The sequence below is a fragment of the Megascapheus bottae genome, chromosome 3 (assembly GCF_031878675.1).
Source record: "Megascapheus bottae isolate mThoBot1 chromosome 3, mThoBot2.hap1, whole genome shotgun sequence".
NCBI classification, from domain to species: Eukaryota; Metazoa; Chordata; class Mammalia; order Rodentia; family Geomyidae; genus Megascapheus; species Megascapheus bottae.
Genome location: NC_143511.1, coordinates 31,690,926 through 31,714,031, shown reverse-complemented (window position 1 = coordinate 31,714,031; position 23,106 = coordinate 31,690,926). Strand labels below are relative to the sequence as shown.

Here is a 23,106-nt window from a genome sequence, read left to right as displayed (position 1 = left end):
GAGCAGTGGGTGGTGTGATGGTGTGTGTGTGTGTGCGAGTGTGTGTCCAAACAGAAGTCCTTGTCCACTTGCAGTAGCATCTTGAGTCTCCACGTCTGTTGTCTTAGTGGCTTGGGGCCATGGCTGGAAATGTGAGGGGGGGTTGGGTAAGGACCCAAGCACAAATGGAAAGCTTCTTTTCAGAGATCAGAAGCCCTGAGAGCTCATTTCCCCATCTCCGGGGTCGGGGTGTATTTCTCCTTGTATTGCCCTCTCCCTCTTCTGGGTCCACTCATTCCCTTCAAGCTGGACATGACATTCCACTGGCATCGGATGTCTCCCTCCAGCCTGCCGGGCGGTGCCCCTCTGCCCAGCCCAGTGCACCTGGGGTTGGCCTGGGCTTCGAGCGCGTGGCCCAGCGCACGGAGCTCAGCCACCTCCAGCCCGGCTCCAGGCCACACAGCACGCGCGAGAGGAAAACGGACATCGTTGGGGGTGGCCGCAGCCAACTGGGCTTGTGGTGAGCACCACGGGGAAGCCACAGGCGGGCAGCCGTGGGCCCTGGGGCCCAGACAGCCCTGGGGCCAGCTGCTCCAGGATGCCAGGGCCAGGGCACAGGGCCCTCGGCAGCAGCAGAAGAATGAAGGGCTTGGCTGGAGGAAGGCGAGAAAAGCTGCTGGGGAAGCCTAAAGCCCGGCCCAGCCCTGGTAAGTGCAGCTCCAGGAAGACAGCACAGCGGGCGCTTGCAGGGCCTTGCAAATGGGGGCTTCCTGGGCTTTAAGAGTGTGTCCACCTTTTAGGAAGAAGATGGAGCACTCAAGAGAAAGGACTAAGGACCATGGAGCTAGACAGATCTGTGATAGAGATAGACAGAGACAGAACAGGGATCGTGATGGGGAAAATGGCCTCTCTTCCCCAGGCCAGGGCTGTGGGCCTGACCAGTCAGGAGGGCTGAACTCCTGGATGAAGCTTCTGCGGGTCCTCTCACCTCAAACCACCAGTTCCATGCAGAAGATGATTGCTGACAGGGAGTGCCAGCTTCAGCAGCGCTGCTGGCATCCACAGGTCAGCTCTCACTGAAGCCAGCTTCTCACTGAAGCCTGATGCTAGCAGAAGGCTGCATTTCTCCCAAGAGGATGGGAGCAGCTAGTTCTAAACACTCACTCCTCCCCTGAATGGTGTTTCCAAAACCATTCTTCCTGGAGGCGATTTTGGTATTGCTGAATCAAAAGAGAAATTATTTGCAGCTATTGAAATCATTGTGTTTCATCTGCAGGGACAAAAGTTCAGCTTCTTAATAGCTCAAAACCTAGGTACATAAGGTCATATAGGATGACACTAAATGAAAGGGTCTCTAGGATATGGAAACAAGAGCTTTATCTTGTGTGATTGTTGTTCTTAAGGCACTATATTATTCTCTTCTCTTGTATTGCCCTTATGGTTAATCTCACGTTGTTACTGTATGTGACTTTGTTACCTGGTATATTGTATATATGTTTATTTGAAATAAGAAAGGGAGGGGGAAAACAAGATGAGGGGAGGGGGATGGAGGGAGGGAAATGGGGACACAAACATGAGAAAGGGTAGCAATATTTGTGAAGTAATTCACCTATCTGGCAAATATAATGTAACCCTTCTATTAATTACAATAAAATTATATTTAAAACAAATTTTAACAAGAAGAGAAAAGAACGTTAGGCTTCTTAGTTTCTTCTCTGTAGAAACGTGTTGCATTTCTCATGGAAGTGCATGAAGCCACCTGAGCAACTTTCATCTGTTACTTTCTTACAGTTGCCAGCCTTGAGCAACAAAAGCTGAGTAAGAGTGCGAAGCCTTAGGTTAATTTTATGGAAAAGCCTCACAAAGGTTTAAAATGAACATTTTTGGAGTGTAAACATTTTTACTACAAACTTAATTTCTTCCTCCGCCTCCACCTCCTCCTCCTCCTCCTCCTCTTCCTTCTTCTTCTTCCTCTTTTGGTGGGTCATGGTGCTGGAACTTAGCCTAGGCGCTGTCCCTGAGCTCTTCAGCTCAAGGCTACTGCCCTACTCTTGAGCCAAGCCCCACTTCCCATTTTCTAGAGGTTAATTGGAGATAAGAGTCTCAGGTCCTTTTGTGCCCCAGTTGGCTTTGAACAGTGATCCTCAGACTCAGCCTCGTGAGGAGCTAGTGTTAGAGGCGTGAGCCACCGCGCCTGGCTGCAAACTTAATTTCTTTGGAAATCTTTAAATGATATTATAAAATGATGGCAGAAATGAGAAACAAATATTTCCTGTAAGGTATATATGAGCCAATTAGAAATTTGAAGGTAGAGTTATTGAAATGAAAATTTTAAATAGATGGATAAAAATGAAGTAAATTGAGTGTGAAGGAAAAGAGCGAATTTTTCACAGAGACAAATGGAGAAAAAGACCCCTAAAATAGACAAGACACACAGCATCAGGCTTTGTGATCCATGCTGTTAATAACCTATACTAGCCGGAAGGGTGACTAGTAAGCATTTGGAATGGGGGTAGTGTGACATGAGATGTGCTACAGACTCAGAAAAGTCACTAGCATTTGTTGTGTTAATTATATGTTGAAGATTTGGGTGAAAATATAGTAAAACTGACACCACTCATTTCTTTCTGCTTTTTCATGAGGCTTCATAAATGACAGGCCTGGTTTGCATTGCTTTTATAGCTGTTAATGTTGTTCTCTGTAGTGCTTACTCTCATGTAAGGGTTTCCATAAATCATATCAGAGGGAAAGGTGGAGAAGTAATATTTGAAAAAAAGGATGGAACTTTTGTAAAGTTGCAAAGGTAGCTTTGAGCACATTAAAATGGTATTTGATAATACTTACTATTAGTTAAGCTGTACTTAAGAACTTTACAGTGAAATTGAACAACCTTGGCTATGGAGAGAAATTTTAAACCTAGAGGTCTGTACCAACAGTGACCTATGAGAGTGGTCTTGAATTTATTTTTCTGAAGGCCACAGAAAATTCAGTGGAGAAATATTTACATTGATGTGCAAAGATAACAATCCAAATATTTTGTAACAAACCAGAAACATGGTTCAAGGATAAGAAAGAGAGAATATACAAACATTCTTTCCAATAAACAACATCTAGTTAATTTTGTTAATTCACATAACTGAAGCTCATTCACTATCCTGTCTAAAGGAGTTATGGACTGCTGTACATCAAGTACAGCAAGTTCCTGGGGGCAGAAAAAGGCTTTACAATGGAAAATAGCATGGACTATTTTAGTTTTACTGAGTTTGCTTTTACTTGATGACTTATTTTTCATTTCACAATAAAGTTAAGCTGGGAAATGGTAATAAATAGGATGTCTGATACATAAAGTGTGATGATGGTAGGATTATAGAAATGTTAAGTCAATGATGTTAAAAACTAATTACTGGGGCCCGGAGTTTGGAATAGTGGTAGAGTGCTTGCCCAGCATGCACCAAGACCAGGGTTCAATTCCTTGGTACCACATACATAGAAAAAAAGCCAGAAGTGGTGCTGAGGCTCAAGTGGTAGAGCTCTGGCCTTGAGAAAGTCCAAGGACAGTGCTCAGGCCCTGAGCTCAAGCCCAGGACTGGCAAAAACCAACAAACAAAAAACCTAATTACTATCATGAGACCATAACATTCAGAGGAAAAAGGAATGAGAATATCCATGAAATAAATGTATTTAAGGTCTAAATGGATCAGTAGTCACAGTTTACATGCATAGATGAAAACTCGGCATTCTGTTTCTGTCCTGTTTGCTGTCTAGCCTCCAAGAGGGACAAGAGAGATGGTTTCAGAAGCCAGAGTTTCCACTCTTCACATTATTTGAGGGACCATTCTCCCCATAAAAGGGATGCTGCATTTTTCAGAGAATCACCTGGAGGTCGAAAGGACTCTCCACACAGCAGATCCGGCTCCAGTGTCAGCAGCAGGAGCTACTCTCCAGAGCGCGGCAAACCTTACACCTCCCACAGGCCTCAGCTCAGAAGGGGAGAGAGATCTGCTCAGTTTCTGAAAACATCCCGAGACCTTTCAACTTGGAGCTCTTCAGCAGTTCTTTCATCCAAGAGGGTACTGGCTGCCCCTCCAGTTGCAGACCAGCCCGAAGAGCCAGAGTCAAACACAACAGACTGGATAGAATTATTTGAAGATGGTCAGCTAAACAGCCGCTCTAAAGCAATAGCATCAAAAATGAAGGAGATTGAAAAGGTTTACCGGCAAGACTGTGAAACTTTTGGGATGGTGGTGAAAATGCTGATTGAAAAGGATCCTTCATTAGAACAGACTATACAGTTTGCTCTGAGGCAGAATTTACAAGAAATAGGTAAGCGGTGTATTGAAGAGCTGAAGCATTTCATTGCAGAGTATGATAAATCTGTTCAAGATTTTGGAGATCCTTTTTAGAAGAATTAGTGTTCAGGCAAAATAAATAAAGAAATGTTTCTACATTTAATAACACTGCCTCTGTATTGTGTAATTCGTTAATATATGGAACTTTGGTGATGAAGAGAAATGCTTTATAATGTATGACCACATTTCCAATTCAGTTAAAATCTAAAATAGTTCTGTAAAGATAGTTTACTTCAAATGTTTTCTCAATGTAAGCCAAGTAGTCCTTTCTCATAGTCACATACATGCCCTCATTCCAAAAATGATGCTTAAGATTGGGAGTTTGGCCTAATGGTAGAGTAATGCTTAATTTTTTAAGTTTTGAAAAGTACTCTCTTTGGAGATCGACTGTTTGTATCTCCTAATGTTCTACAGTCTTCTGTCTTCCACCAGAACATGTGGTGATTTATTTGCTCATGAGTGTATTTCTAGTTAGTGATAATTCCACTTAAACATGAGCAAGTCCAAGGGTTTGAACTCAGGGCCTGGCACTGTCTTTGGGCACTTTTTACTCAAAGCTAGTACTGTGCCACTTGAGGCACTTCCGGTTTTTTCTGTGTAGGTGGTTCAGGAGGAATCGAACCTAGGGCTTCCTGTATGCTAGATGAGCTCGTCGTGTCCACTAGCCCATGCTCCCAGACCAAACATGAGTAGTCTTTAGCATTCTTGTAGCAGAGACTGCCATGTAAAAATCATTAGCATTTGAGTTGTGATTTTACATTGAGTCTGCTTTTGTTAGGCCTTGTAACATTTAGCAAGTCAAGGGTACTATCCTAATAAACTAATACTCTGCTATCTTAGTGAATTCTCAGTCAGCAGCAAAACAGATTTAAAACCTCTACAATAAAGTCTATAATAAATTCATTTTCCTAAAATAAATGAACTTGTTGCACCTTCTCTATTAAAATATTCTTGAGACTATTGAGTACTCTGACAAAATTATAAGTACTACATAATAAGAATTAAAGCAATTTGAAATGAAAGATAATCATTTTAATGATGTGATTGCTCCAACACCTTTCTTAGGAAAAATTTCAGCATATACCAGAGGACTGGAGTTTTACATTTTCATAAGCCCATAGGTAAAAAATGGCTGATTGATCACATGCTCATGATTAAACAAACAGCTTAGAGACTAGTCATCTATTCATCTCTGTAATCAGGGTGGGTTGTTATTACTTTTTTTTTTTTTTGCCAGTCCTGAGCTTGAGCTCAGGGATGAGCCCTGTCCTTGGATTTTCTCAAGGCTAGAGCTCTACCAATTGAGCCTCAGCACCACTTCCAGCTTTTTTCTATGCATATGGTACGGAGGAATTGAACCCCGGGTCTTCATGCATGCTAGGCAAGCATGCTACCATTAGGCCAAACTCCTGGCCCCTATTGTTCTTGCTTTTTGATGTTCCTAAAGCATCAGTATTCTTGAAAAAAACAAAGGAGAGTGGGCAGTAAGCTAGGAAGCAGTCCTTCATGACTGAGGCAACCGAATTACCAGTTAGTTAAGAATCTAACTGATACCATTAGAACACTGAGCCAAAATATAGAATTCTTTAATATTAGTTACTATTAGTTTAGGGAAACTTTAACAATTACGTTATGCCGGGGCCTACCGGCAGCAAATTGGGGTTCCTGAAATAGGGGGCAGGGACTGGAAAAATTAGAAGAGAGACAAACACATCGGGTCCGGGAGGTCTGCAGCCCAGGCAAAAACTGCAGCGCCCCGTTTATTCTCAACTCAAAGTTTATATCCCTCCTTGAGACCAGGGCACTGTCAGGTGTTACATCCAGATGGTTAATCAGGGAACTGTTGGGGGTTACATTCATATGGTAAATCTCAGATCAATTGAACAGGAGAAGGCCAAAAAACAATAAGACAATCAAGCAATTATCTGATGCAAATCAAAGTACAGTTTGATTCCACTCTTGCTCCCGACATATCCCCCATCTTTATTTTAAAAGAAACACAAGTGCAATTTCTATTCTTTCCACTATCTCTAATTATCTCTAATTATCCTGTCTCACTTTCCAAAAATGACTGGTCCCTTCATCTAAAGGGGATTGATGGGCGGAGATTCAGCTTCTGTGACTTCTTCAAGCTGACTCAAGGGCGTTGTCTCTGTGCTTGACCAGGGACCTTAAGAAGCCTAGCCTGTTTTATCAGGGATTGCAAGGATTAGATATCAGGAATAATAATTTGCTCCAAACTGGAGATCATATTTAACATTTAACAACTGCACAAACCATCTTTGGCTACAATAGTGTAGCTTACATAGCACCCATTTGCAAAGGCTTTTTCTTGATTGTCTGGGGAACTAAATTTCTGCAACCTTAACAATGCTTCAGTTGTCAGATCTAAACAGATTAATAGAGACACAAGCCTCACATCCACAAACTTTTCCTGAATTTGTGGCTGGTGTCAAAAATAAATAAATAAATAAATAAAAATTTCGCTCAATTAAGACTTTAAACTACCCACTATCACAGAAGATTGACAAGTTCCTGCCCAGTTATGAAAGGCACGGGCATTAGTAAGGCATGCTTACAAACTATCCTATGACCCCCCGGCTCTGATTAATTTGATTGGCCAAGCACAAGTGACTAAGATCTGACACCATCTCTGCCATCCAAGCAGAGGCTTTCTGCATCGTGTCCCAGTAGTGTTTCTCCACACAGGGATAAATGTCCCATTGGCATTTCACTTGCTTAGTTGCTGGACTTGAACTCAGGGCCTGGGCACTGTCCCTCAGCTCTCCAGCTCAAGGCTAGCACCCTACCACTATGAGTCCCGAGCTTGGTGCTTGAGTGCTTCCCCCCAGCTTTTCAGCTCAGAGCTAGCATTCTGCCACTTCAAGCTCCAAAGCAACTCTGTCCCAGCATTCTGCTGGCAGATTAGACACCACAGTCTCACAGGGACTTTGCTTTGCCCAGGCAGGCTCAAAGCTGCGGCTTTCAGATCAATGAGTCCTACAAAAGGCCACGTTACTCCAATTAAAGCAACAAGGTGGTCAATACAGAAATAGTCTCTAAGCATGAGCTTACCTAGAACCTGGTAAAAGCCAAAGTTACATCTGAATAAAGATTGCTGTCCTTCTCCATGGGCTAGCTGGAAGTTGCTATAAGGTAACTTACAAGAGCAAGCTGAAATAGCAATTAAGCAATTACTTTGGTAGTCCTGATTTTCCTTTTTTCTCTTTCTTTAAACATTTAAGACAACTTCACTTTCAAATATTGTTTAGAAACCCATTTCCAATGTTCTTAATAACTTTTACTGATACTGGCTTAAACAATTAACACCTTAGCCTTTATTTGCAATTGAAAAACCTTTAAGGGCACAAAGAACTCCTTCTGCCCTCAGGCCCCCTAGGGCCCAAGGCACTCCTCTTGTCTTTTAGAAAAAAGGGGCTCTTTTGCAGTTTAGATTACTGTCTAAAACTCCAACAACAGTTTAAACTCAAATAACAGTTTTTCCCTAATGCAAGAACTATAGACATCAGTGCACCAAAAGCCTAAGTCTGGACTTAGTTTCCTTCCTTTTTTAAAATACACCCAATTGCATGGAGATAAACCTTTAAACATTCCTTTAAAATACTAATCACATTATCCACATTTTACCATTAGATTTCTAGTGTCAGTTTGCAAGAAAAGACAGACAGGCAAAGTTTCTGACGTTAATGAACAATTTTACATTGAAATCTCTAATACATGTTTCCAAACTTGAACTTAAAGTAATAAATCCCAAATTCCCTAACACCTCTGTGCTAAACAGGATACAATGTTTACAATGTAAACAGCTGTATGCCTTGCAATAAAATGCAGATTTCAGGATCTAGAAAAATATTTACCAGCTTTTCTTTAAGACAATGCAATAAACCTTTGAGATATAGGAAACATTCAAACCTACTAATTTTTTTGAAGTTCAGACTTAGATTTACCCAATTCCCTTTGTGTTTCAAATGAGCTCAACCACTGTTTTATACAGCATGCTGACAATTTAACCTTGAACATGTTCACTCACACCCATTCGCACACACATTCATACTCAAAGATCTTAAAGCGTGCAAAATTAATATCGGCCGTTCATTTTCCGGAAAATTTTAGTATCATGAAGGTTTTTTGCTAATCTTATTCTTGTGGGTGACAACCAAGTTTTAAAACAAAGCCTTTTTTAACAAAGCGACTAGCTAAAATTAAAGACTGAAGTTTGTGTCCTGCCACCAACTGTCTCTAGACTGTCACTTCAGCAGGTTGTAGGAAAAAGGAAACTAGATGAAGACTGCAGCTGCTTTGTCTGGCCTCTGCTCACCTCAGCTGCAGCCAATTGGGAGGGGCCATACCAGGCCCGAGTGGAGCGAAAAACTTTTTACTTCCCAGAAATATTCAAAAAGATAACAAGGATGTGCTTGTGTACACGCAGAAAAACCATAAGGATCCATATTTAGAACTGGTACCAATTTTAAAGACAAAACTGGACAAAACAAAACAAAACAAAATACCCAAGGAAAACTATGTAACACGAACAAGACAGAGAAGCAGAGACTTTTAAACAGAATCAGACATTGACATATAACAAGAAATTTGGACTCAATCAGATACACTTAACATAAAAAACATGAGCTCAAATGAATGTTTTCACCAAACAGTTATTTTTAGATTTAGACATGTCTTGCTGGTGGGACTCTCAGGTATGCCTTGTTATCGACAAGAAACTCAGAAGGGGAGGGGAGGTCAAGGCGTCCCTTGACCACCCAGGCCTCTGTTTTAGGCCCACAGTGCACCTTTTCAAACAAACAAACAAAAATAAAATAAAATAAAATAAAACACAGACATACAGGGGGTCGGCCGACTTCTACTTACCTCTGGAGGCCTTTGCTTTTCACCTGGGCATCTTTTACAAAAAAGGTTATTAAGAAGAGGGATGGTAAAGACAAAATAATGTCACATATTAAATTGTGTAGAGTCAATGAATATGTTAAAAGGTCCCTACATAATAGTAAAAGGAGGAGAAACACAGCTCATATGAATGTGTGGAACAAGTGGATCAGTAGCAGTCCCAATTGACATGCACAAATAACTCAGGTCCTTCCCACGTCGCAGGATGCACCACTGGAGGGGTGGGGGTGTAGGCCCAGTGAGTCGCTGCTTGGATGGCCACTGTCACTCTCCACGATCCGAACGCAGCGTTCAGGCAGCCAGCGGGCGTCATTTTCTCCTTGTGAAAAAACACATACATGCCCTCGACCCCAGGTTAGAACAGGATCGGGTCCATGCCAAGCACCAGTTAGGGGATCCTTCCACTTTACTAAGGCAAAAGCACGCTGCTCTCTTTTTTCCCAGAATCGCTGAGCAGCAGATAAATTATTTGAATCCAAATTCAAAAAATTTTAAACAAATAAAGCATGATTAAGTATATTCACAGGGGTAGCGGGATACGACTCTCCTTTCTGTATTTTGGCAATTTGATGTTTTAATAATCCATTAGCTCTCTCCATGATGCCTTGACCTTGAGGATTGTAAGGAATGCCTGTAATATGAGTGATATTATAGGAATGGCAGAAGGATTGAAATGCTCGGCCTGCATAGCCAGGGCCATTATCTGTTTTTATTTGCGAGGGAATTCCCATCATAGCAAAACATCGAATGCAGTGAGAAATACAATGTTTAGTGGCTTCCCCAGCAAGGGGGGTGGCCAAGATAAAATTAGAATAAGTATCTACAGTAACATGAACATATTTTAATTGGCCAAATGATGGAACATGCGTGACATCCATCTGCCAAATGTGATTAGAAAGCAGTCCTCGTGGATTTATACCTAAATGGGGGGCTGGTGAAAAAGGGACACAGTTGGAGCAAGTCTTAACTATTTGTCGTGCTGCTTCTCTAGATAATTTAAACTGTCAGCGCAAGGCTCGACTGTTTTGATGGTGGATGGCATGTGACTGCTTAGCAAGTTCAACCTGAGTTAAGTAAACTCTGGTGGCAGAGTCAGTGACCGCATTGCCCTCACTTAAAGGGCCAGGAAGATTAGTGTGAGCTCGAACAAAGCCAAAAATACAGGGGTGGTTGCGAGAACAAAGCAAAGTTTGTACTTGGCGAAATTGGGTCTGGATGTTGGAGTTAGTAGTTCCAATAAAGGGAACAGTTTCTATGACTTGAAGAGCACGAATTACATATTGACTGTCTGAGTATAAGTTAAAGGGCTCGTCTTGTAACAGGACAAGTGCTTGTAAAACAGCCTCTAATTCCACCTCTTGGGCGGAGGAAAAACCCGTAACCCAAGATTGAGTTTTCCCATTAATGGTCAAAGCAGCCGTTCCATTTGAGGATCCATCTGTAAATACCAAAGCGGCAGAAGATAAAGGCGAGGCCCGTACTATGGAAGGAAATAGAAACGTATGACACGCAGCAAATTGGAGAAGTTTGTTAGACGGGTAGTGATGCAAAATTTTTCCCGTATAATTGGCCCAAGCAATGGCCCAAGGATCGCAATGGGCGAATAGCCAATCTTGTTGTTGTAAATTATATGGGACACAGATAAAATGAGGTTCCTGACCTAAATATTTACGGGAATCCACTCGGCACATATGTATCAGATTAGCTACCAATTCGTAGTAGGGGGTCAGCATTTTGCCGGGTGTTGATGGTAGATAAAGCTATAAAAGTGGGCCATCCTGCCACAATACAGCAGTTGGGGAGTGAGAAGTAGCTAAAATGTAAACTCCCCATGGTTTAGAATAGTCACAATAGTTCACTTGTTGCTGGGAAATTGCCTTTTCTACAATTTGGATGGCCCTCCTGGTGTCAGGATTTAATTCGCATAAGGATGTAGGGTTGGTATCTCCTTTTAAGAGATCAAAGAGGGGTTTTAACTCTCCTGTGGAGAGCTTTAGATAAGGCCGAAGCCAATTTATATCTCCTAAGAATTGCTGAAAATCATGAAGAGTTCTTAAGTGTGAAGTTTTTAATTGTATTTTTTGGCTTTTAAAATAGTGTGGGCCTAATATATGGCCTAGATATGTAAAAGGGGGGTGTTCCTGAACCTTTTCAGCTGCTATTATAAGGCCAAAGAGGCTCAGATCTTGCTTTAGTTGTCCAAAGGCTTGTCGTACGACGATAGGGTCAGAACAAGCCAACAAGATGTCATCCATATAATGAACAATATAAACAGAAGAAAATTTTTCACGAGTGGAAGAAATGGCTCTAGCTACAAAACTTTGACATAAAGTTGGGCTATTTGCCATGCCCTGTGGAAGCACAAGCCAGTGATATCGCTTCATGGGTTCTTTAAAATTAACAGAGGGGATGCTGAAGGCAAAGCGCTTACAGTCTTGAGGCGCCAGGGGTATAGTACAGAAACAATCCTTCAAATCTATAATAATCTTATAAGTATCCTTTGGGATTGCCATGGGTGAAGGCAAGCCAGGCTGTAGGGCCCCCATCAGTTCCATTGTGGCGTTCACTTTCCTCAAATCCCGTAACAGCCTCCATTTACCTGACTTTTTCTTTATAACAAAAATTGGAGAATTCCATGGAGAGTTAGAAGGGGCCACATGTCCCAAGTCCAGCTGTTCCTGTACCAGCTGCTGTACTGCAATGATCTTTTCTAGTGAAAGAGGCCACTGTTCGACCCATACCGGTTCTTCAGAGAGCCAATTTATGGGATCAGCATGAGGGGCAGGACAAACGACAGCTCCCGTTAAGGAATACCCTAATCCTTGTCTCCTAGGGTGAGACTGGGGTTGGAGTGGCTCTAGCTCCCCCTGTACTGAGCAGGTGGAGGAACAGAGGTCCAATCCTGCACTGCCTGGGGTGGCACGGAGGAGGCTGGAGACTGATCTTGGGGGGTTGTTAGAAGATGCACTTGTGGCCGAGAAGAGGGAGGGACTGCCCCATGGTTTTGCGGGGCCGGGGGCTGGCCCCTTCTCCAGTTTCCCGAAAACGGGCAGCCATTGCGATTTGTTGCTGATTTGCAATCTTTAGCCCAGTGCTTCCCTTTACCACAGCGTGGACATGTGCCAGGTGATTTTTCTCTCTTTAACCTGGCCTGGCGTGGGCATTGCGTCATCCAATGTCCTATTTGTCCACAAGAAAAGCAATGCCCTGGGGGTCTAGCATCCTGAGAATGCCGCTGACCTCTGTATTTTAGAAATTCAGTAACAGTCTTTCCTTGAGGAGCGGCGGCTAAAGTAAGGCCTTGTACATGGGAGGGTCCAATATCAGCACACAGTGAAATAAAGTCCGTGATTCCTCCCTTATTCCTATGGGGTCTGATAGCCGCCTGACAGGCGGCGTTGGCATTTTCATAGGCTATGTGTCTAACTATAATCCTCCTTGCGTTCTCATCTTGTACTAGGCGGTCTGCAGTTTCCATTAATCGAGACAAAAATTCTAGATAAGGTTCATTCGGTCCCTGTTTAACTTCTACTAGATTTTTTGTACGATTGGAATTGCGTAACCTTTTCCAAGCCTCTCTCGCCGCAGCATTTATTTGTAAATAGGCCTCCTTTGCATAACCCAATTGATCTTCGGTGTTTTTATAGGTTCCCTCTCCTAACAACTGATCAACAGTGTAAGGCAGGTTCTTAGACCCATTTGTTTCAATTTTAGCCCGACACTGTGCAGTGAACTCTGTCTCCCATAATAAGTACTCTCCTGCACTAAGGCATGCTCTGGCAAGCCGCTTCCAGTCATTTGGGCATGCAATACCAGCACACGCGGCCTCCAATATTACTTGAGTAAAAGGGGCAGTTGGCCCATATTGGGAGCAGGCACTTTTTAAATCCTGTAATAGTTTAACAGGAACAGGTTGATGGTATACTTGTTCATCATGATCAACTAAACCAGGGAAGCATCGAGGCCCTGAAATATCTTCCCTCTCTCTAGCAGCCTGAGTCAGGTTTAATTGCGATGCACTGTGCCTGGTTGTGGTGCCTGTTAAAAGGGACTTGTTGCTAGGGCCTTTAGGCTTGCCTAAAGGTTGAAAAAGGGATTGAGGCCGCAAGGCTGCAGCCGGTGGCGGTGGGTGTGAGGGGTAAGGTTTAGAATCAGACATCATAGTGGCCTGAGGGTCATTTTTCTTTCCTACTTCTGGGGGGGCTCTCTGCTCCATCCCCATTTTCGATAGAAAATGTAGCATTTCTTCTAACTTCTTCTCTATCGTAGCCACCTGGCCCTCCATTGACTCATCATAACTTTCCTCCTTGATATTCAAACCTGAATTCTGATACTCAATATCTACTAGTTGTTGTTCCCTTTTCAAGATCTCACTTAGACTCTCTTGGGCTGCTGCATATGGCTCAGCCTCAGGTTTTTCAGAAGGGTCCTTTAGCTCATAAATTTCCCTTAATTCAAGATTAAGTTCAGCATTCTCATGTTGAGGATCTATGCATTCATTTACTAGATTCCATACATCAATAGCCTCTACTGGGGTCTTTTCGGGGCCATATACATTATAGTATTCTTGAATTCTTTTTCCTATCTGCTGCCAGGTTTTTTGGAATTTCTCCTCTAAAAACCTTGGGCATGCCTCCTCGACAAACTGTAGGAAGCTCTGAAGCACCCCTTTTTCCACCCACATTCCGTGGGCTTCAAGTAGGTCTGTTAAGATCGGTACAAATGACCTATGGCTATTAACTTGACCCATAATTTTTACTCCTGACTATACACTCTCTTAAGATCCTCTCTTAATAGTCCTACGATGTGTTACTCACCACAGCGGGGTCCTCCACCGTCGTCCCAGATTTTCAGGGTCGCTGTTCGGGCGCCAGATGCTGGGGCCTACCGGCAGCAAATTGGGGTTCCTGAAATAGGGGGCAGGGACTGGAAAAATTAGAAGAGAGACAAACACATCGGGTCCGGGAGGTCTGCAGCCCAGGCAAAAACTGCAGCGCCCCGTTTATTCTCAACTCAAAGTTTATATCCCTCCTTGAGACCAGGGCACTGTCAGGTGTTACATCCAGATGGTTAATCAGGGAACTGTTGGGGGTTACATTCATATGGTAAATCTCAGATCAATTGAACAGGAGAAGGCCAAAAAACAATAAGACAATCAAGCAATTATCTGATGCAAATCAAAGTACAGTTTGATTCCACTCTTGCTCCCAACAATGTTAGTCCTCCCATCTATTTTTCTTTTCTACCTTATGGTCACTTCAATTCTGGCATAAATATGGACTATAATGTAAAAAATTTAATCTAAAAAGAGTTAAAAATGGAGTAATGTCCTAGAAGACTTGGCATTTCACATCTGTAATCACAGCTAAGCAGGAGACACAGGTAAAGAATTAAAGTCCAATGTTGGCTTTGCAAAAAAAAAAAATACCAGAAAAATAAACTGAAAATGTTTGGAAAATAACTAAAAAGCAAGAAAAAGCTGGGGCTTTATCTCAGCCTAGTAAGTCCTGAATTCAAAGTATACAACTGCCCAACAATCTAAGTAAAAAGCTACCAAGGAATTAGAGTTCTATTTTCTTTAGCCTCCTGGTAGTAAGGATTATGGCCATGAGCCACTGGTAGCCATCTAAGTGTAGTCATTATTCATGCTTCACAAAATAGACTCTCAAACTGCTAGGCTCCCCAGTAGAAGTCATGTTTCAACTTATTTTCAACACATATGCTAGAGAAAAACTAATTCTTTTTTTCATATATTTTTATTGTAATTAATAGAAGGAGAAAAACTAATTCTTATCCAGCACTACTTATTATTGATACATTTTTAGGTCGTGGTCATTTGCTATTATTTGCAGAATATATGGCAATATAATTTTTTGGATTTTGAGCTTAGAATGAACTTTAATCTTTTTTTTTTTGCCAGTCCTGGGCTTGAGCTCAGGGCTTGAGCACTGTCCTTGGACTTTCTCAAGGCTAGAGCTCTACCATTTGAGCCACAGCACCACTTCCGGCTTTTTTCTATGTATGTGGTACCAAGGAATCGAACCCGGGTCTTCGTGCATGCTAGGCAGGCACTTTAACCATTAGGCCAAACTCCCGGCCCCTGAACTTTAATCTTCTATCTCTGTTTCCTGCTTAGCTGGGATTATAGATGTGAGACACCAGGTCATCTAGGATATTACTCATTTCAACAGGAAGGAGTCAGGCATGTACAATTACCCACTCACCATCCCCCACCTTTTTTTTTTTTTGTCCATTGTGGTACTTGAACTTTGGGCCTGGGCACTGTCCCTGAGCTCTTCAGCTCAAGGCTACTGCCCTACCCCTTGAACCACAGCGCCCCTTCCAGTTTTCTTGTGATTAATTTGAGACAAAGAGGCTCAAAGACTTTAGTGCCCAGTATAGCTTTGCACCATGATCCACAGATCTCAGCCTCTTGAGTAGCTAGCTAGGATTACAGGTGTGAGCCACAGTGCCTGGCAAAATACCCCTTTTCAAAGACATTAGTGGATAAAAATGAGAGTGGGGAAAATATAACAGGAACCATCATCTAAATAGGCTGATCGGTGAAGTATTAGGACAGGAAATTCAGGATGGTTTTTATTACTCCAGGCAAAGTCATCACTGTCTTATCCTGAGCTCGCTTACCAGGGTACTGAAGGAATACATCTCCAGAGACCGGGTCAGCACGTTTAGAAATAGGCCCAAGACCCACCATTCGGCTACATGCCAGGACTCAGCACTGAAGTCCATCTGAAAGTCCATGCAACCTGGTCCTCTCTGTAACAGCTGTCCTTTTCCCACTGCTATTCTTCCTCACATAGTAGCTCAAATAGTTCTCAAGTTCCCTGCAAATTACTACACCTTTATTTTGCTTGACACTAATCTTACTACTTGTGAATTGATACTGAATTCAGAGAACTGAATTTCCAGTTACATGGGAAAGTTGGAAACTGCACACAGAAGTGATCTAGAAATTACAAAGTCAAGTGAAACAACACATTCCAGAGCTAAGAAAAAAATTTATAAAACTATGAAAAATGCAGATTTCAAACAGTGATCTGCAAGAACAGCTAATGTCTGGGTTCAAGGGGGAAAGCTCAAGAAATGGACTGAGGTCTGCTTCTCACAGGCCAAGCAGGTGAACTTGGAGGTGGGAATCTAGAGGCCCAGGAGGGAAGGAAGTGCTGAGCTAGAGGCAGGGGGAGGGCTTTGTTATGCATCACCCCTCCCCCTTTGTGACTTACTGCAAAGCAGGCCTCTGTGATGTCAGCCTTCATTGACTATATGTTGCCAAAGGAAATGCCCAGAGCTCAGTTGCTCACGAGCAATAGTGCGATTCAGATGATGGAGAATCCCCTCTCTTCACTGAAAAGCCTTGCCATCCCCTGGCTGAGCCTCGACCTCACCACCTTGGCAATGGACATGTCCCTTGCCATTGTGTGTGGAGTGGGGCTCTTCCTCCTGCTACTGCTCCTGCCCTGCTTCAAGGGAAATCCACCCTCACCCACTCCTGTGCGAAAGAACAAGATGAGGAAGGTAAGAACCCCAGGGACAGACCACCCAAAGATGGACATATACATATATATGCATATATAATGGAATTTTACTCATCCATTAGAAGGAATCATACTGTACAATTTGTGAAGAAAGCAGACTTGGAAAAATTAATGAATTAAGCAGGGTCAGAGACAAGATCATGTATTCCTTTATATGTGGAAGCTAGATTTAGCTTACAACTCACACATATGTTCGGTGGTGTGCAAGTGTATAGAAATGTATTCACTGAAAAATGATAGATTCAAGGGAGATTTCAAAGTGCAATTCCTTAGAAAGCCAAAACCCTGAAACTCAGCATCCCAGAGCAGAGCTCCTGAGAGGGAGGGGACTTGGACTCTCAACCTCATGTCACACCAAGGACCTGAGTACCACATTTTTACCCAGTGTTAGGTTGCTTACAGGGCTGTTCCAAGCCCACACAAAGCTCCCAGCAGAGGCTAAGGTCAACATGCAAAAAACAGGAAGCTGGGGGAAACTGGAAACCTGGGTGTGTGGTCCTGTGAAAGCAGAAATAATTTGCCACACTAAATATGGGGAAAGACAATGCAGGGACAAAGGAAGAGAGCAGCATTTTATCCAGGAACAGCACGTATCTGAACTTGTCTAGGGAAAGGAGAAAAGAGGTCTAAATCCTGTCTCTCTCATCTCTCAGCATCATGTGGAGAAGAGAGGCCAGATGAGGAGAAAGAATAAAAGTGCTCTGAAAGGTAAGTTCTGCATTTTGTCTCAAGGGGAGATCTCTGACTCTTGACAACCAGAGCCAGGATGCCAAGGATGTCAGTTTTGGGTAGCCTTTAGAAGGAAAGTAATCAGAAATCCCCTTGGAATGAAGCTGATATGCTTCATCACAAAGTAGGGAGGGGCTCAGAGGCTGTGAGGTAACTGCCTCAATAGTGAGGTGTGTCACAAAGTGGGAGGAGTTAAGAGGCTATGTATGAGGTAACACTGCCTTGATAGGGAGATGAGTCACAAAGGGAGGAATGGCCAAAAGGCAAAGTGAGGTAACATTCCTTGGAGAGTGAGGTCTGTCACATGGGGAGGAACTAAAGAGACTATGTATGAGACAGCATTCCTTGAGAGGGAGGTATGTCACAAAGGAGGGCTAGGAGGCTGAGGCAAGCCTGCCTAGATAGGGAGGTGTGACCTCCAAGTCCCAGTGTGGACAAACTCACATCCCTAAGAATTATAATACACATGAGATCCTTTTCCTTCCGATTCAAGAGAGTTTCTGTAGGCCATAGTTTGGCAGAGTTGAAAGCACCTTGTAAATAAAGAAGCACTACCCCTCTCTAAGCCCTCTTAGCACTGGAACCTGCCTTGTGGCCATGAATAAAAATTTGAGATCCAGTGGATCTTCCATGGTCTCTAACAAAGGAATGTCTCATTCCCCCTCCTGTAAAATCTAGGGGTTCTCCCATGTCTGCCATAACCACAGTGTGTGTTTCTAGCTTGCAGAGACACTCAGGAAGAGCTTGAGGACATTCACGATCTAGTTTCCCTTCTTACCAGGTAAGGATTTTCCTCTTGTGACTGAGCCTGCATTTCTTCTCTAGAGAATGGGGTTATCTCGGGGTTGAGGAAGACTTCGGGTTGGCACAGGATGGCACTGATAGGAAGATGTGGGATACAGAGAAGTCTAGGGGCTGTGTAAAAGATGGCAGGGTGTGCTTCAGTAGGTAGACAGCAGGTAGTCACAATTGCCCATCCTCCTGGGCCTATCAGATGCTGAAGAAAGTTTGTCTCTGTCTCCTGCAGCCACCTAGGGAAGCTCAGTGACAACAGCAGCTCCAGGCACTTATTAAAAGGAGACACCCTAGGTGAAGTTGTCAAATCAGCGGCTGCTGCAGCCCACCCGGCAGCTGGACACTGTGAAGAGGACGCTTTCTCCAGCACTGCGTCCCCAAAGGCTTCCCCAGCTCCTTCACACGAGGGCTTGCAGCCTCTGGCCTCTACCTTGTCACCAGTCCAGACATGTTCCTCAGTTCCTGCTGAGACACAGTCACACCACACTGCGCCTCAGCCTCCAGAGCTGTTGATTCCTCTAGAACATCCTTCTCCCCGTTCTCTTTCTCCTCCCCGTTCTCTTTCTCCTCCACCTGTGGCCTGCACTCCACCCAGCCATGACTCAAACTCTGGTCTTCCATCTAACTTCAGGGAAGTTCCACCAGAAAGCACCCCACAGAGCGGCTCTCCAACCAACAGCTCTCGGGTGCCTTCTCCTAGCCCAGCCCTCAACTCTGACATCCTGGAGCTGCTGGAGGTAGTGATTAGTAAGAGGGCTAAGGAGAACGCTGGGGAGGAGAAAGAACACCCTCTGGATTCTCTGGGGAACATGATGAAGTCACTGGGCAGGGCCCAGGACGCGGCCATCCCACAGGTCTTCTGGAACACCAAGGGAGAATACCAGCAGCTCCCTGAGTCTCCGGAGCTGCTTCTCCCCATGGTCTTAGAGAAATGCAGCCAGCTGTTCTGGGGCCTTCCCTTTCTGCACAGCGAGTCCCTGGTGGCTCCTGTCCAAATGTCTGGGCAGCCACTAGTCTTACCCTCTGTTTTATTCAATACTTTCTATAATTTCATGCCAGCACAAGACCAAGATAATGTACTTCCACAGCACTTTCCACCCCAGCACTTACTGCAGCACTTCAGCCAATCACAAAACTACACTCCTGCCTTGACCTGGCCCCAGCCTCTACCACTGGCTGACAGCCAAGCTCAGGCCCATATCCCATCCTATATGCCAGTCCTATCCTCTCATTCACCTCCAGTGAATTCCTGTACAGTCCCACCTGTTGTCCAACACCTAGAACAACACCTTGCCAGGAAGCACCTGGAAAGTCAGAGAATTCTACCCGCTGTGGTCAATCAGTCTCTCAAGGCCTTTACAGAAGATCAGGGCCTCTTACACCAGAGAGACTTTATCAAGACTCCAGGTGAATTCATCAGCGTTGAAATGAGGAAGAAGCTGGAAAACCACCTCCAAGAAAGGCTCATCCAGCACCTCCATAAAAGAAATTGTGAGATCCAGGTGATTTCTGGGAAGAAATCCCGAGTAACAGACCAGGCAGAGGACAAGCCAGGGTGTTCACAGAACTCCAGGAATGTAGACGTTTGCTGCAGAAGGCAAGAGAGAGGAACCTCAGAGAGCTCTGCATCCCAGCAATGGGGGAACTCCAGAAAGGACCTGGAACATCACAGCCCTGGGGTAGCCACACAACTGGACAGGGATGCAGAAAGCTGCTCAGCAGATGGTGTGCAAGCTAACACGATGAGAGAATTAGAAAATGACGTGATGAGATCATCACATAGTGATTCTGAATATTTTCCCCCAATTTATTCAGGTATGAATAGTCTAGGAGAAGCCCTAAGAGCCCATTTAATAAAAAAATGGGATCAGATCAACAGGGACAAAGTCCCTTTGCATGTTAGTCATTCCAGGGGCTCAACAGACCATGCCTTGGCCCCCCTTGAAAACTCCAGCTCCAGCATTACTGGTACAGAAGCACCCTTGGATACTAGGGAAACCTGCACGAGCTCCTTCCAGAAGGCTTTCCTCTTGGATGCTGCCACCCAACAGCTGCTGGAGGCACATATCAAGAAGCATTGGGTGAAGCATAAGTGGGGCTTGTCCCTAAAGATTCTCAAGCCCATAAATCACCTTACTTTAAAAAAGGCTCTCCCTGTGGCCATTTCCCAGGAAGCTTCTCCACACCTGGCCTGTTGTGACTTCAGGGCCAATCTCACCTCTAAGGGGGATGCATTCCAGGGAGAAGCTCTGGACAAATTGCCAAAAATGCCAGGGAGAGAAAAATCAGGTCATACCACACAGCCTCCTCAAGCACCACCACGTGAAACCCTGAGCAGAACACTGGGTAGTCACCACTGTGATCCCTCAGTGGTCTCTCCACCTGGAGAAAAAGAGGGACTGCTCTCCAATTCCAAAACGTGTAGCCTTTTAGGAAGTACCTGGCACCAGGATATTGTGCCAGGATCAGAGGGAAGCAGTCCAGAGACAAATACCAGCCCAATAATGGGCATATGTGAGACACAGGAGAAAGAAAGCCTCTGCCATGGTGTGTCCATACGAGAGATCTTTGCATCTGACATGACTGAAGATCCCGTTGAAATGGCTGAGGTGGAAGAGAGACAGCCCACTAACTGGTCAGTCAACAAAGACTTACAAAATCTGAACCTTTTAGAATTTCTGAGGACCACTCGAACGCCATTAACCTCCAGAAGTTCGATTGCTAGGCATCCACCAGGTTCATGCCTGAAAGACCAGGCAGAATCTAGCAGTACAAGTGAAAGTCCACCTTTTGATGATAACTTGCAGGACTGCGACGCTGACACCTTCCTGCAAGAATGTGGACCCGACGTGCTGCTTGGCACCAACGTGCTGGCTTCACAGAGTTCTCTGAGTAGCTCACAGAACTTTTCCAGAAGCAGCACGTCCACTATCTATGAGTCAAGCTCTCCATTACGAACGGGAGGGCACAGCACAAAGCAAGAACCTAAGACCTCCATCACCGATGGCCCATGGTACAGCAAGGTGTTTCATGGCCCGGAAGAAGCAAAGAGCTGTGAGAGGCCCAGAATACAGAAAGCAAAGCCTGCAGGAACAAGGCCCTCACAAGGACAGAATTTGAACTCTCCTGCCCAGGTCAGGAAAGCAAGAAGTGCAAGGAAGAACTCTTCCCTATCTGCGTCAGAGAAAGAACAGCATCCTCCAGAGATTCATTTTGGAAATCGGATCAAGAATTTTTTTATGGCATTATTTTCCTCTAAAGCCAAAAGTCAGGCAGACTGCCAGCAAAACCCCAAGATCCAGTCGGCCAATACTAAGAAGCAAGACTTATCCACAAGCAGAACGCTCAGGCAGAGTGGAGTGCCTGAAGCACAGATGCTTATGAGCACTGTAGGAAGGATCCTAGAGGAAAAACTGGGCCTTCCACAGGAGCCTTCTGCATCTAAGAAAACTTTACATGAAGTTCCGGCCCCCACAGCTGGATATTCCCACCACCACTTAGCTCCTCCTTACCCACAACAAAGCCAAGTAAAGAACACCGGGGCGTCTTTTCCCCAAACCAGCCCCATTGGCCCCAGGCACCCTGTCCATGAGAGCAGGGTCTCACACTATCACCACCCTGGGACAGACTTGCCTCCCCGAAAGCCAGTGTCTCTAATCAGTCATGCCTGCCAGCACAGACCAAAAGGGATGAATGTCTCAGGCCAGCGTATCCACTGCCCACGACACTGTCATCTTAGCCATTTAATGGTCAGCCATGCATGCCATGCTGCTCACTTGGTTCCTTGTGAGGTCCATTTTTCTCACGAGAAATTGCAGCCCGTGCACCGCAAGCCTGTTTTTGGTGTGTGAGTACATTGGCTGGGTACTGATGACGTCTCCCTCCTCAAATGTGGAGTGTTTAATACAGTCTTCACGCTCAATGCATGCAGTGGCTTCCTTCAGTGCCTTCGTCTGGGAGAGGGATGGGTAGTGTGTGGTCTTCCTCTAAGCAGGTGTGGCTGGGGTGGACACATGATACAATGCCACTGATGACTGTCAGCTAAAAGCCCTTATTTGAATGTGCCCATTCAGTCACTACAGCCTTTTCAGAAAGTCTGCAGTATTCCCTAGGATCTGGATGCATGGGGTGATAGCTTACTAGGCTGTTCTGCATGACTTAGATTGGGCAACCCCTGGATGCTAGGGGTCTGTAAGGAAAGCAATTCTGCCCTTCTTGTCTAGTGATCCTATTGCTCTGACTTGGGTCACTTGAGTTTGTCATTGAATTCCCAGAAAGCATAGCAGCAGGCCTGTGTGTCATCTAGAATGTTAACAACTGATTTATTGAGGATTTAGGAGTTAGCTTCTGCATCCTTTAACTGTTCCCTTTACTGGGATCCAAGACCTTAATCAGGGTTAGAGAATAGTGTAGTCTAGCACTCTACCACTTTAACCACAGCGTCTGTGTTTTCTGGAGGTTAATTGGAGGTGAGTGTCACAGTTTTCAGAATGGTTCTCTGGATCTTCTGCCCAGGGTCGCTTTGAACAGTGATCCTTGGATCTCAGCTCCTGAGTAAAGATTACAGGCATGAACTAATCGTGCCTAGCAACATACCTGGATAATCTTTTAAGCTTCATCAACCTTGAACTGGAATGCTTTACAGGAAACAAGTTTGAGGTGTTTCTTCTACGGATTCAGGCAGTCTATACCAGAAACGACACTGAGAGGCTAGGAACTGTGAAGATACAACACATGATTTTCACGTAAATTCTAATAGCATTTTGTTGATA

General features: G+C 44.3%; 2 protein-coding genes across 2 annotated transcripts; both read left to right on the top strand.

The window, feature by feature from the left end:
* Nucleotides 1-459: 459 nt before the first annotated feature.
* On the top strand, nucleotides 460-4,419 carry LOC150065223 (periphilin-1-like). The gene is made up of 2 exons (XM_090329795.1): nucleotides 460-686; nucleotides 3,745-4,419. The coding sequence occupies exons 1-2, from the start codon at nucleotides 578-580 to the stop codon at nucleotides 4,380-4,382; spliced, it is 747 nt and encodes a 248-aa protein (XP_090185921.1). The 5' UTR covers nucleotides 460-577; the 3' UTR covers nucleotides 4,383-4,419.
* Nucleotides 4,270-22,185, top strand: LOC150065222 (spermatogenesis-associated protein 31A6-like). Its single transcript, XM_090329339.1, has 4 exons — nucleotides 4,270-4,302; nucleotides 17,464-17,518; nucleotides 18,260-18,320; nucleotides 18,567-22,185. Exons 2-4 carry the CDS (start codon nucleotides 17,488-17,490, stop codon nucleotides 22,183-22,185), a joined length of 3,711 nt encoding a protein of 1,236 aa, XP_090185465.1. The 5' UTR covers nucleotides 4,270-4,302; nucleotides 17,464-17,487.
* Nucleotides 22,186-23,106: the final 921 nt, after the last annotated feature.